This window comes from Syngnathus acus, chromosome 3 (assembly GCF_901709675.1).
Source record: "Syngnathus acus chromosome 3, fSynAcu1.2, whole genome shotgun sequence".
In the NCBI taxonomy this organism is placed as follows: domain Eukaryota; kingdom Metazoa; phylum Chordata; class Actinopteri; order Syngnathiformes; family Syngnathidae; genus Syngnathus; species Syngnathus acus.
Window position 1 is genome coordinate 10,595,384 of NC_051089.1, and position 13,980 is coordinate 10,609,363.

Here is a 13,980-nt window from a genome sequence, read left to right on the forward strand (position 1 = left end):
ACATTATGATGCCTTCTTGATAATACTAGATATTTTGTAGCTTTCTAGATCATTTTTATGTATGCAATATTGCAGCTAAATAAAACTTAAAACTGCTGTTTTTGACGTTTTTTTTTTAAACTTGAGTTCCAGTACTTTGTATGCGAGCGCAAGTTTTTCTTCTCTATTGTGTTGTCTTACCACAGCTCAACGGTAGATGTCGCCAAGTGCTTGCACAACTAGTCCTGCCTCGCCCCACCGAAATAATTGGAGGTAATAAAACCGTCTAACACTAGAGGGTGACATTTCTCTTGTGACATTTCAATCACCCCATGAGGTGACATTAGTTGCCAAAGTTCAATGAAATGAAAGAAAATAAGATGCATATTTTCAAACCTTTTGCACCATTAAAGGGGAAGCCAACTCCCAAAAAATCTTTAGGTTGTAAAATCTTTAAGTTGTATGTGCCTCCACTGGTCTAACGTCATCGAGTCTATCCCTCATTCCCTTGTGTTAATAGGGCTGGTGGCAGTCACGTGATACCGCTCACTCAAGTTGTTTCCACTTTGTGTCCCATCAGCAACTACTTTGAAGACTGAATGACGTAGAGCGTAGAGTGGCTGTAACGAATTAAAAAAAATAGAAATAAATAATAATCATGGATTTCGTGGAGCGGAGGATATCAGTATGGGTGTGCGCAGAGGAGAAGTTCGTCGTGGGCTTGTCTAAACGCACAACCTGCGCCGATGTAGTCAAAGCGCTCCTGGAGGATATAAAACAACCTGAACCAATGCTGCTGCATCGCTACTGCATCGCGGAGAAATGGAGGGGCCTCCAGAGGATTCTACCAGACCGGACCAGGATTTGGCGTCTTTGGGTGGCGTGGGGAGAGGAGCGGGATCGGGTGAGGTTCGTGCTTGTGGGCTTTGGCGAGGCGGCCCGGAGCGCAGAGGCGCGCGTGGTGCTGCTTGGCAAACCCAACCTTGTCTCCAAATGGACACCGGACTCTTCCTTGGCGGAGGTCTCGCCGCACAAGCAGCGTCGGATAGTCAGAAAAGCTTTCAGAAAGTTGGAGAAGATGCAGCAGAGAAAGCAGCCTTCTTCTTCTGGCGCAGATAAGATTCAGGCTTTGGCGCATCTTGTGGTCTCCCAGGATCGCACCATCCGCGTGCAGGCTCTCAGGATTCAACAGCTGGATGCTGAAATTGGAAGGCAGGAGGCCAAAGTGCATTTGGATCGGACCCTAACTCATGGCGTCAATTACGTGCAGAACACTCATTTATTTGAGGATGCAGCAGCTGAAGGCTCCAGCCAAGAGCCGTGCTCTTTGGAAGGCTTGCTTCACCTGTGTGACGTCATGGTAAGGTTGATGCCCCATTCTCTGAACGTAAACAAGTTTTGTTGTTTTGGGGTTTTTTATTTGGGTAATATTGGCCATCAAAATAACCTTCCCCGCTGAAATGAATAGAAATTCTTTGTAAATAGAGATTTGGCATGTGTCAGAAATTGCACCCCATTACATTTGTACTGTACTTTTAAATAAGTAAGTAAGTAAGTAAATAAATAGGACAACCCTGCTGCAGCTGAACGTCACAGTACTTTGTCATTTGTTTCTTCAGTGTCAGGGGGAGCTGTGGGAGCAGGAGTTGTTTACCATGCAGATGAAGGAGGCGCTCAACCACCACTGGAGGCGAGGAGGTGGGGAAGACTCAGCATCCTTCATTACAGGAGGAGACGAGATGTTTTTGAAGGAACGGCTGAGGAGATTGCTGGATGCAACTTTGGACGTGGGCCTGCGCCTCCACTCGGATTTGGAGGCTATTAGGGGCGATTTGGAGCTGAGCCGGCAGATTTGCAGCAGTCGCGAGGAGGAGATGAGGGATTTGCTGGAGAAAATCAACTCTTTGGGTTCGGAGGACGGGGCTGACACTGAGGGGGGGACAGATGAAGCTGAGAGGATGAGGAGGATGATGAGCAGTTTGGAGAGGAAGCGTGAGTGGGTAGAGCAAGCTCGAGGTTTGTCCAAATGTCACAGAGGGAATGATGACGACTCAGACACAGGTTTAAGCTCCCTCCACAGTCAGGAGTCTGACAGCCTCACTGTGTGCCAGTCTCTGGTTTAGAGTTGGACCTGCCTGAATCATGCCTCGAACTTTACAGTAGATATGGCCTTGCCTGGCCATTGTCTGTGTCAAATTTGAGCCATGTTGCTACCTGGCTCATCTCTCTCACTCTACAACTGAGCCAACCTGAACTTTAAGACTCCAGAGCTACACCAGTCAGGACCACATTTTTTTACTAAAAACTGGACCTTCTGAACCATGTCTCTTACTCTCGACCTAGACCAGTTAAGCCTTTGTGTGTGTGTGTGTGTGTGTGTGTGTGTGTGTGTGTGTGTGTGTGTGTGTGTGTGTGTGTGTGTGTGTGTGTGTGTGTGTGTGTGTGTGTGTGTGTCTTGGCTTTTTCCCACATGACTGAATGGAATTGCACAAATGTCATGTTCTGATTACATGAAGATGTCTGAGGCCACTTCAAGTGCATTCCAGAAAGTGGAGTACTCCTCTCGTCGAAGCTCAGTCCGCCATGTAGACAAAGGTTGTGAGAACCTGCAATGGAGACTCTTTTGTTGTTTCCTTCTAAATAGTTACCCCCCCCCCAAGTAATACAAAAAAAAATTCACTTTTTTTCAGCATTTTTAAAAAATCTTTTGGATACACACATGCAAACACACAAACCTTGTGCACACAACAACTACAAAAAACCTTTGTCCTACACATGACAATAAGTGAAAAAATATGAAATAGATGAATGAAAATGAGAATAAAATCTGAATAATAAAACTTTGGCATGACAAACAATGCGACTGTGTATTATGTCTTTCTAAATGTGTTGCTTCACTGTACGTAATCAAAGTTTCATATTATAGTATACAACTCCTATAACACTATGTTTTTCTATGCTATGCTGTGCTGTACAAGACTAGACTAGACTTGACTTGACTTGACAACACTATACTATACTATTAACCATTGACCCCTGACCCTTAACACCTTACCTTTGACCCTTGACCCCTGACCCTAATCCGAACAAAACGACCATGTATATTAAGGCTTTTGTTTGGAGCATATATAGTTGGGCTTTTTTTGTGAAACTTGCAAGCCTTTTTTGTAAAAAAACCAAACAAATATGACCAAGGCTTTTTTTATTAAAACATTACCATGTGTAGTAAAGTGTGGTAAAAAAAATGTTTAGAATTTGGGACATAAAAGTGTGAAAGGTGCAAAGCCCCAAAAAGTAACTAAAATAACAAAAACAATCTCTTTAAGAGTATATTGACGTTCAACAAAATCTCATTAAGAGTCATTTGTGGTTCAACGCCATTGAGAGCACTACAACTATACTATACTATACTATACTATACCAAAATTCAAAGTGAACGTGTTTTTCCTCCACTTCCTGCTTTAAATTCCAGTGGATCAAATTCCATCTTCATCAAAGTCGATTGCTTTTTGACGTTCACATTCCTCACCCATCAGGAAATCTATGTCTTAATGGTGCCACCATCCCTAATTCCCTAATCCCAGGAATGTCACTTTGTGTTCCTGAGGGTCTTTGTTGGGACCCTGAGAGTGACGATCCGTGACGTCATTAATGAAGGCCTCGAATCTAGAGCCAGCAGTGCTGAGGAGTGAACCAATCAAATGGCATTAAGCTCGCCGCTAACACCCTAGGCTCGCCAGTGCCTGCTCATTATGCTGCTGGCAGGTGTGTTAATCCTGTAAAGCTTCATGCTGACCTTTGCTCGCGGACCATGCGGTACTGGACCGCCTCTCAAGGCTCAGTACATCCAGTATGCTCATTATACTTAACACACGCATGTTTTTGTGGATTGTTTGTTTTTCCCAATCCTATCATAATATATTACGAAAATCACCTGCAATGCTTTAAATTGGCTGGCATGCAGGAAGTTCTCCTTTTTCTGTTTGAACGACTGGCATTGAAAGAGCTAATACGAACAAGCACTATAGAAAAGGGACGGCTTGACATTGTGATTGGGTGCTGCCAAAGTTCACGTCCCCCCTGGCTGCAAGTATATTTCTCACACAAGCACAAACAAAGCCTTTTTCTCCAAAGTGCAGTGTTTCATGGGCGTGCTTCAGGGACATGCACTCATAGGAGGCAGGTGAGGCACTGCCTCACCTGGCCACCAGGGGCAATAAAGGGCTCAACATGGTTTCCTCAGCTGTCACCATAAGTTGTTAAAAAATGAATAATATAATAAAACATAATATAATATCTGTCCTGTGGTCTATGCTTTTAATACAATTTTGGTGTGTTTACTATACATTTGGATAATTTTCATAGTCAAAATAGCTGTATTTCTTGTTCAAATAACAACGGGAGACGAGAATCATGGAGGCTGCGGCAGTGACAGGTTGTGCCGCTCAGGGCGTGCGTGTGAGAGTGCACATTCGGTGCTAACGCGTTGCTATTTGGCTTTGTTTTCCCTGACAATGGAGGATATAATCTCGAAAATAAGATTTTTTTTTAAAACCTGACTTTCAGTCAAAGCAAGAAACCATAAGTAAGGGAAGACCAACGCCAGATTTGCGAGGATTAATTCAAACTACGGCCTTCCGGGACGGACTACAACACGTTCGTTTCAAAAGGATTGGTACTCTAAAAAAGACTGGCTTTGTGGTTGTGCTGCCAAAAATCGACTTTATTGCATTCCCTGTCATCGAGATCTTCGTCCAGAAGGACAGGAGAATGGACTTCATTTACAAGTAAAGGTAAGAATACTGCAGTGGTGTGTTTAAATGTACAGTGGTGTGTTTAAAATGTTATTACATTTAATCAAGAATGGGATAACAACCATGTATGCATGTAAATCTGACTTGTGAGTCAGTGCCTTAGCGTCATACAGTACGTTTGTAAATCTGACTCTGTCAGTGCCTCACCAACACCAACCCTCACCGCACGTCACTGGCGATCACTTACATAATCACCAAAATGTTTGTGTGTTCCGGAAAAATCCAATGAGTGAACTTCTTCACTCCATTTAAAAGAAAGTTAGTGAATAAGCTTGCTTCTGGGGAAAAAAATCACAGGGACATTGTCAGTAAAGGCCCCTTGTTTTTGTCCGCCAGTGGGGAGGGCTGGCTTCAAGTATCATGGCAGTGGATTGTGTTGCAAAACTGCACTGGCATGACTTTTACACATGGACACACACAAACACAAAAGAATAAATGATACAGTGCAAAAATGAGATGTAAATCTCACTGACAACTTTGTAAGTTCCAAAAATCAAAATGATTTAATTTGACCCAATTAGTTCGTAAATGATTATCTAATTACTACAAATGAAGATTTGTTGTTCATCCATGCCAGTGGCAATCGTGTTGGCTCGTGAGTGAACGATTCGTTCAAAGGAACGAATTTCTTTCAGTGAACGAGAGTGAACGAATCACTTCCTAAAGTGATTCGTTTTTTCCAGTTCATATGACTTCAACCAGTAGGTGTCGGTAATGCCCATTGAAGCTGGTGCCACCTCGCCGTAAAACAAAACGAAGAAGAAAATGACGTAACTTCCCGTTCACGAATGAGTCGTGAATTGCATTTCCCGTTCACCAATTGAACGGGTCTGTGAGTGAACGAGTCAGTGAGGGAGTCAGTGATTCGCATTTCCAGTTAATCGCGAGAACGGATCAGTGAGGGAATGAATCCTGACTTTCCCGTTCGCGAACGAGTTAATGGGTGAACTGCCTTCCTGTGCATCAACGGATCAGTCAGTGAACGTGTTGCGTCTCCCTCCTGGCGTGAACTATGTAAACCAGAATGTCGATTTACGATTTGCCAAGGAAAGAAAGACCAGTGCACTCACTGAAACACCACTTCTTTTATGCGCGTTTTCTCCAAGCTAACGGCTAACTTGGTATGTAGGGATGTGCCGTTATGCAACAACGGGGAGATTATGCTTCTCTTTGGGTAATCTTGATTTTATAACATTTATAGTAGTTTTTAAATAACGTGTATGCATATATACGCCTAAATATTGTTATCCAATATATCTACTGCAATTTCACATTGGATTGCTGGTTTGAAATTTACTTTTAATATTATTATTTCTAATAAACATTTATGTTAAAACTTGTCTGGTGTTTTATTCCTTGTTTTTATATTCGCCAATTAAAACATAAAAATCAGACATTTGGTTAACTGCTTTATATGACAATATGTGTAGGTAAGCCTCATGGACACTTCAATAGGTACACTACACGAGGTTAAAAAAATAAAATAAATAAAGGATTAATTGCACAACAAAAGCACATTTGGGTATGTTCTCGCTCCTGGGATCGAGCCAAGCTCCTACCGAGCAAGAGCCCGAGTCACTAACCAGTCGACTCGTTCGACCGGCAGCCTACCATTGCTTGCATTGTTTTGTACTAGGGGTGTGCATTCCAGTTCTCAAGTGAACTGAATCTTTAGAATCGGTTGTGTGTGTTTAACGAGGGTAACTTGGAAAACATATTGGAACGCGGCCCCGAGGACTGGAGCTTGACACCTGTGACCTTTGACCATGCAATTTCCCTAATAAAGTGGCCTGTTATTAGGTACACTTGAAAATGGCGGTGTACCTAATGGAGTGTCTGTGTGACTCCCTCGTTAAGTGCACCTGCGTGAAAACTTTTAGCTCCTGCAGCACGTGAAAATAGCTAAATCTTTTCACGCAGGTGTGTTTAACGAGGGGAACTTGGAGAACATATTGGAACGCGGCCCCTCGAGGACTGGAGGTCGACACCCCTGGTTTAAGTGAAAAGTGCCACACGCGCCCTCACCCCCACTTTCTGATTGGCTGTTTGATCTGTGACGTCACACGGACACTCCTTTAGGTATGCCGCCATTTTCAAGTGTACCTAATAACAGGCCACTTTATTAGGGAAATATCACGGTCAAAGGTCACAGGTGTCAAGCTCTAATCCTTGGGGCCGCATTCCAACATGTTTTCCAAGATTCCCTCGTTAAGTGCACCTGCGTGAAAAGTTTTAGCTCCTACAGAACGTGAAAATAGCTAAATCTTTTCACGCAGGTGTGTTTAACGAGGGTAACTTGGAAAACATATTGGAACGCGGCCCCTCGAGGACTGGAGGTTTCATATTAGGTTGGGGTTTAAAAATAAGATTAAGATTTCAAAATAGGGTTAGACTTTCAAATTAGGGTTAGGATTTGAAAGTAAGGTTTCAAATTAGGGTCAGGGAGTGGGGTTTCAAATTAGGGTTAGGAATTGAGGTTTCAAATTAGGGTTAGGGATTCATAAATCTAAAAAAATGACACCCAAATACTGACCAAAAGCGCCTCCTTGTGGTCATTCTTGTCTGGTGAATAAACCCTTGAGTGCACTGATACAGTAGAAAAAATCTACTACTGTATACACTGTCTTAGACAATGTAATACAAACACAAACCACAAGTCTGGGTTATTAAGAAAAAAAAAATGCTACCCTTGGATTCCAGACCATCTTGGAAATTTTGTGTAAAGTGATACTGTATCAAAGGTCAGTAATCACCATTTGAGCAATTAATAATATGGAAAATTGAAAATAAATGCTCCAACAGCTTTTCACATTTGATATACATGTTTTTTAATCAAACATTTAAGCACACAAGCAAAACAGTTTTCTTCCTTTATTGAACATTGTTTTTACAAGTTTCAAGCTTTGCACTAAAAGATTGAGAGCGTGCCAGCCCGTGTGCTGCTTTAATGTTTAGTCTGCGATAAGAGCGTCACAGCACATGACATCCAGCCAATGACAGAACACTTCCAGTTACACTGTTAACACGTTGAGTTCGGGTGACAAGTGATGATTACCCTCCTGTCCCCTTATGACCAAGTCTTCTCTGTAAAAAGCACACATTGTAGTCATCAGGCCACCTGGGAACATGTCAAATCCAAACAAAATGATTTGTGAACGGAAACATTGATACCACAAGAGTGCTCAGCAAAACCCAACAAATGAGGGTACGACATTGTAAAGTAATGTATTTAATGAATATATAGCAAACACAAATAAATTGCTTTGGTCAAGTAAAAAAAAAAAGAAAATAATAATCAAAGCAGTCCACCAGGTTCTTGGCTCTCTAAGGCTGCGAAGGAGGTGTCAAGGCAATATGGTTATGGTGCCCCTCTTATGGTGCACTCCATGCTGCAGCATGCTGGGAGGCGGACGAGAAGGACAGGAGTGGGGTCCGAGGGCTCCTCACACGGCAGGCGGCGGTCCCTCGGGGTCGGGCTCGTTGCTGTAGTTGTTGCTGTAAGGGTGGCCTCCAGGCGGGTGGTTGGGCAGGATGTCCAGCTCGTCCACCTGGGGGCCCGGGTGCAGCACCACCAGTTGGTCCTGGGGGATGTCGGCCGCCGCCGCCGCCAGGTTGGTGATGGATTTGGATTTGACGCACTGGAAGTCCACGTGGCGGCTCTTGCCCTCCTCCTTCTCCCACGACATGCGGATGAAGGGCCTCTGGACGTAGTTGTAGATGACCTCTGGACGACCTCCGGGACGCTTCTTCACCTTCTCCTTGTATGTGGGGTAACCTGCACACCAACATGTTGACTTCAGCTGATTGACACATTATTATGGTGGTGTCGATTTAACACCAAGTTTTGCCAAACGTTTTCATCGAAAATTACTAATCCCAAAATTGGTGGCAAAAATGAATAACACAATGAAATATAAGCAAAAATTTGGGAATCAAAAATCTAACTGCTGGGAAACTGTTGGCTGGAATTGTTTGCTTGCATGAAAATTTTGCACATCAAATCCCTTTTAAAATGATGTTAAAAAATGTAAAGAAAGACCCAGTACTTTGTCTGGGAGAGAAAAGGTTTAGGATTTACCTTCAATGCCCAGTCGTATTTTCTTCAAGCCTCTCTCCTTTAAAACGGACTTAGCCACATCTCTGTTTTCGATGTACTTGAAGAATCGGTACAATTTTGTGCTGTATATGACTGTAAGGAGATTTTGGTTAGTTTTGATTTTGATTTACTTAGTCATGCAGCACACGCACTCACTTTGAGAGTATTCTTCTCCCATCTGCGGCGGGTACTCTTCGTCCCAGTCCACCACGTCGTCGTCAGTGAGGACCACAATGTGGCACTCGCGCTCCCCGCTCTGAGCGCTCGCCACCATCAGAGGTAGAACCATTTCTTCCAGGTAGAACTCAAACTGTCGTCGGGCGCCGTCGTTGGACAGCTCGTGCATCAGGGCACCTGAGGACGAGTCATGTTTTAAACTCGCATTAAAAGGGGAAATAGAGCCCTGACATTTGATTGATTTGACAGAAAATGTCCCCAAGACAAGGTGTCTGATTTCCTCAATGGAAAAAGCACTCACTGAGGTCTCTGCATTTGATGGTGCTGTAGTCAAAAGAGATGCATAGATAGTCGCACGCCTCCCGCAACTCAGGGATGGAGATTCCATCAGGACAACGGATTAGCCCCGATTTGTAGTAATCCTGTCAAATAGACCCAAAACACGCAGTCAAGTCAATGTGAAATGCAACATCGGCGAGCCAATTTCAGTTGAGAATGAGTCCACATCAATATTTGGATCCCCCGAACCTTTCCACCCCTGCAGCGGAAAAAAAAAATATATATATGTCGATGAGCTGGAAACTCAAGCTGTCAGACTAATCATTCGCTACTTTACTTCCTGGTTCTCTTGTGGCCACGCCAAACATTCCTCCCTCCGCATATTTACTTGTGACTGCCTTGCAAGTCATCATGAATAACAATTTTTGCTTCTTCTGTGATAAAGGCACCAACCAAAATCATAGAGATGAGACAACCTCGAATTCAACCGATTGGAAACATAACCCTTCACAAGTGTAACGACGGGACCTAAAAGTGGATTGCGAACCCGTTATTTGGAAAAGTTGAGCAACGACAGTGGGACAAAAAGGAACGCTCCTTCATCATACTTACCACTTTCCTTTTATATAAATGACATGGAAATGCTGTAATAAAAACTTGACTAAAGCATTAGCTTAGGTTAGTGATGGACGCATTTCAACCATGTAAGCATGGAAGAATAATAAGGAAGTGACGACTGGACAAAGTTACTCACCAGAATTGCACGGAAAACCGTTGAGCTGATTCCTTCGGCCACTTCAAACTCTCCCTTCTCATTGGGCCGTGTAAAATTGTGCTCTCGTCCCGATCCGAACATTCTGAAAGAGAGCAACTTTGGTTAGGTTGCGACATTAAAGCAATCAGTCACCAATCGGTAAGCATGTGCCGTACCTGCCCAGCATGGTGTTGGGTTGCGCAGTAAAGATGGAGGGGTCGACCACAAAGCGCGTGTTGTCCACAATAAGCGTAACTCTCTCGGACGTCCGCACGTTTCGGTTGCAGACGGGGGCGCCGGCCGCCCCCTCTTTGGGGTTCTCGTACACAAACACCATTTCTCCCACTGCCAAACTTTTGAAAGTTCCCTCGGTGCTGGACAGGCTGCTGTTGCGGCTGCTCACCACCCCGCTGCTGCTGGAGCCGCTGGGAGAGAGCCTCTGTGGCCGGGGGCTGCCGGGCCTCGACGACGGCCCGCAATCACGCTCGCGTTCTACAAGCGCATGTCAAGTTTTTCATACAAAAGGCTACTTCCTAAATTTGAATATTCATAGTGTTTTCTGGTACCCATATTGAGTTTAACAAGTGTGCTTGTCTTGCAGCTCATAGCATTTCACTGCAGAAATCTTTGAGTGTTTTTTTTTCTTCGGTCTACTCACGGCCGAAAACATAAATGCCACAACAACCGATGGCGGTTGGATGGCGCTAAACACAATAAATAAAATGCATTGTCCTTGAGCCGATGTGAGCGGCAAGTTGCTTTCAGCTGCTTTCTGCACAAGCCACCAAGAGCCGTATACCCACCCCCCCACTGAGGTCCTTCTCTTCATTCCCTTCCAACTCACCGCTGTTGTGTTGGTGGGTGGGCGAGGTGAGGTTGCGAATGCAGGGTGTGAGCTGCCCTTCTCTTTCATGCGAGGAATCCCTGGAGCGATCACTGGAGCGGCGGCGGTCACGTGAGCGGTCGTAGCCCCCGCTGGCACCATGCAGGCTCATCTTCCTCAGTTGGGGCTCCACTCGAGATGCTCGACTGCTGCGACAGAAAAGATGACTCAATCCCATTTATATGAACAACAGGGCATTTTATTTCATTGCGGGAGAGCGGCTACGACCACACAAGCAAGGCCTCCAGTTGGTATTCATCTCGAGCTAGCGAGTACAAATGCAACATCCCGGTTTGCGAAGTGTTGTGATTCAAGTATGACTAACGCACACAGAATGCAGTCAGACTGCATTAACAGATAAGAAGCAATGCCCAAGCAAAGTCAACTACACACCTGCCCAACTAAAATTAACCTGTGAAATTAGATGCCCCAAAAGTCATACAACTTGAGCGTTCAACCAACATTTAAGGGGAAGAAAAACCACCCAAAAAGTTCAAACTGCATCAAGAGGGACTTTGTGTTTTTTTTTCCGCTTAATCTTAGAAAGAGCTGCAGGTGACGACGACGAAGACAGTGACGTTCTCTTTACAGAGGTTAGGTTGGAAAGAATCAGAAATGATCTTATCAGAGGGACAACAATGGTTAGAGATGTATTGAAGACAAAGTTGGACAGACCAGATTTGGATGGTTTGGACACATCCAGCGGACAGATTCTGAGTATATTCATTGAAGGGTGATTCAAGCAGAATTCACAAGGAATTTATATGTAAAGAGGTAAGACATGAGAGCATTTGTTGACGCCACAGAATACATACTTCGATGGAGAAGGACGACGATGACTAAGCCTAAATGGACATGACAAACGGACATTACAGGGGTTAATCTCCCATGACACTTGAAAAAAAACATTTAAAACATTTCCAGAAAGCTTTTATGCTACGTAGATTCGGAACAAATGAATTCCCTTAATAATGAGGTCCAATCAGATTACATTGTTGTACTTACAATCCCATATGGACGTATTTTGCTTCTTCGCTAATCAAGCACAATGAATTCGGGCTTCACTTGTCCGTTGTTCACCTTTGCTTAGCTCACCTCGAATGCTTGCACAGTTTACGAGGTCGGCTCGTCGTTGTCACTGGAATTACTGTCATATGACTGCAGAAGCGTTGCCATCACCCGTACATGGGGAAGTCCGCTCCGGAAGTGTCACTCAACATATTCACGTTGTCGGCAGCTGGATCCGCTGATCAAAACTCGACACAAAATCCACCGCTAGCTGTCAGCACTTAACGAAATGGTTTCGACAGAGTTCACCAATGACGTGGTTTTAGAAAGAAAAAGAAAAAAAATCCCATTACTGACCTAATGTCTGGCATTTAATCAGAATGAAATATCAGTCGGTCATCAGACTATATAAGGAAAATTTCTATGAGCATTAGCTTAGTTTCCTGCGTTAGCGCTCCTACACAGCTAGCATTAGCGGCCGTGTTACAAGCATCAGATTTGTCTTTTTCAGACGCAATTTATGGAATACCGACCAGCCCAGCACTGCAGTTGTATAGAGCCTATGAGAGTACCGTAAAATATAAGTATAGTTACCAAATTGGTGTAAATCTCCGCCGGAGTGTAATCTCGACAACAAGTCAGCTAGCCAGCTTTCTTTCAAAATAGTCATGTAGCTGACGTCACGTGACGCTATGACGCCAATTACGTCGAATTTCGAAATTTGAAAAAAATTCACTTGTTGAGTGCTCGTGAAGTCTTTTGTATTTCCAAACACACAAGTATTCAAAATCAACTCTCAAAAAATAATTTCTTTCATTCTACAATGCTTGCCAAGTCTCGCGATATGTCTCGACGTTTTTCAGTTTGCCTTCACAAAATAGTCCAAATTTGTGAAAATTATATGAATACAATTAAATTAATACCGTCTTGCAATTGTTCTAAGAGTCTCGCTGTTTTACTGTAAATTGAACGACAGTCGGTTACTCGTATTTTACATGCATGCGTCATTTACCAGAATTCAGATGATATAAATTCAGGTTCATATCTTAAATGTACATACATTATCATATTAGCTTTTCAAAGTATAAAATGTTCAAGGGTCGAAAAGTTCGCGATTATTTGTGGCTTCATTTTTTTTCTTCTTCAAATACTGTACGGCTACGGCAGGGGTCACTAACTTACTTGAAACTCAGATGCATACTTCTGAAATAACAAATTGTACCTCAATTTACCTCTATAATTAAATGTTATTGATGATATTCATTTGTGTGAAGACACTGACATTGCACACAATTATCAACAACTATTTAAAAAAAGGTAGAAAACGAAAAAATCAAGGTGCAACACTTTGTTTATCAGCATGTGTTTGCATTTTTAAACAATAATTTCTGCAAAATTCCACAGAAATCACAATTCACCGTTTTGGGTACTCCGACAACAGATTTTTTAAGCATGTATACCCTATAATTTAATTCAATTGCAGTCAAACTACAACTAAAAAGAAAACTTCTTAAAACATTTTAAGGTCAGACAATGAAAATTACATCCGATAGTCAAAATGCTTTGTTTTAAATGTAACTAAAGTACAATACTGTCTAGTCTTTTCATAGAGTTTGAGTTTTGTATGCATTACTATCCAAATGCACACAGCACATTGGATATTAGCTGTACTTCATGGCCCAGTAAAGTGTATTTGCACTTCCAATTAAACAAAAAGTATAACATTACGGAAAGTCAATGATCATCTAACCAAACTGTATAAATACAATACCATTTGTTGGTTGATAAAACAAAAAAAATAAAACAAAAACAAAAAAAGCACAGTTAAAACATATATAAATGTCACTAAGACAAGCACTTGGTCCGTTGAATTCATTTACAGTTTAAATACTTTAAATTATCTTGCTTGGCAACAGAATGAAAACAACAAATTAAGGTACACTTTGTTACTGAAAGAAAAAAGAAAATACATAAAAGTCCACCCATATCA

At 42.8% G+C, this 13,980-nt stretch overlaps 2 protein-coding genes across 8 annotated transcripts; one reads left to right on the forward strand and one right to left on the reverse strand.

Annotated features, from left to right (window-relative positions):
- Positions 1 to 193: 193 nt before the first annotated feature.
- rassf10b (Ras association domain family member 10b) lies at positions 194 to 2,670 on the forward strand. The gene is made up of 2 exons (XM_037247266.1): positions 194 to 1,339; positions 1,599 to 2,670. Exons 1-2 carry the CDS (start codon positions 638 to 640, stop codon positions 2,100 to 2,102), a joined length of 1,206 nt encoding a protein of 401 aa, XP_037103161.1. The 5' UTR covers positions 194 to 637; the 3' UTR covers positions 2,103 to 2,670.
- Positions 2,671 to 7,604: 4,934 nt separating this feature from the next.
- Positions 7,605 to 12,691, reverse strand: btbd10b (BTB (POZ) domain containing 10b). Of its 7 annotated transcripts, none has more exons than XM_037247896.1 (10): positions 12,586 to 12,691; positions 12,078 to 12,241; positions 11,798 to 11,827; positions 10,944 to 11,128; positions 10,276 to 10,591; positions 10,100 to 10,202; positions 9,368 to 9,488; positions 9,046 to 9,243; positions 8,872 to 8,982; positions 7,605 to 8,568 (listed from the first exon to the last, which is right to left on the reverse strand). In XM_037247896.1, the coding sequence occupies exons 2-10, from the start codon at positions 12,134 to 12,136 to the stop codon at positions 8,237 to 8,239; spliced, it is 1,455 nt and encodes a 484-aa protein (XP_037103791.1). In that variant the 5' UTR covers positions 12,137 to 12,241; positions 12,586 to 12,691; the 3' UTR covers positions 7,605 to 8,236. The 7 variants fall into 7 exon arrangements, with proteins under 7 accessions (XP_037103791.1, XP_037103790.1, XP_037103793.1 ...); XM_037247895.1 differs by having other exon boundaries at positions 10,944 to 11,131; XM_037247898.1 differs by lacking the exon at positions 11,798 to 11,827.
- Between the last annotated feature and the right edge of the window lie 1,289 nt (positions 12,692 to 13,980).

Bases quoted from the DNA above. Each gene is read 5' to 3' on its own strand.
- rassf10b (XM_037247266.1), top strand. From the start codon at position 638: ATGGATTTCGTGGAGCGGAGGATATCAGTATGGGTGTGCGCAGAGGAG. The intron at 1,340-1,598 runs GTAAGGTTGATG...TTGTTTCTTCAG, and splicing joins TTCACCTGTGTGACGTCATG to TGTCAGGGGGAGCTGTGGGA.
- btbd10b (XM_037247895.1), bottom strand. From the start codon at position 12,136: ATGACAGTAATTCCAGTGACAACGACGAGCCGACCTCGTAAACTGTGC. The intron at 11,132-11,797 runs GTATGTATTCTG...TTTCTGTCGCAG, and splicing joins CGTCGTCCTTCTCCATCGAA to CAGTCGAGCATCTCGAGTGG. The intron at 10,592-10,943 runs GTGAGTTGGAAG...ATGCGCTTGTAG, and splicing joins CACCCACCAACACAACAGCG to AACGCGAGCGTGATTGCGGG.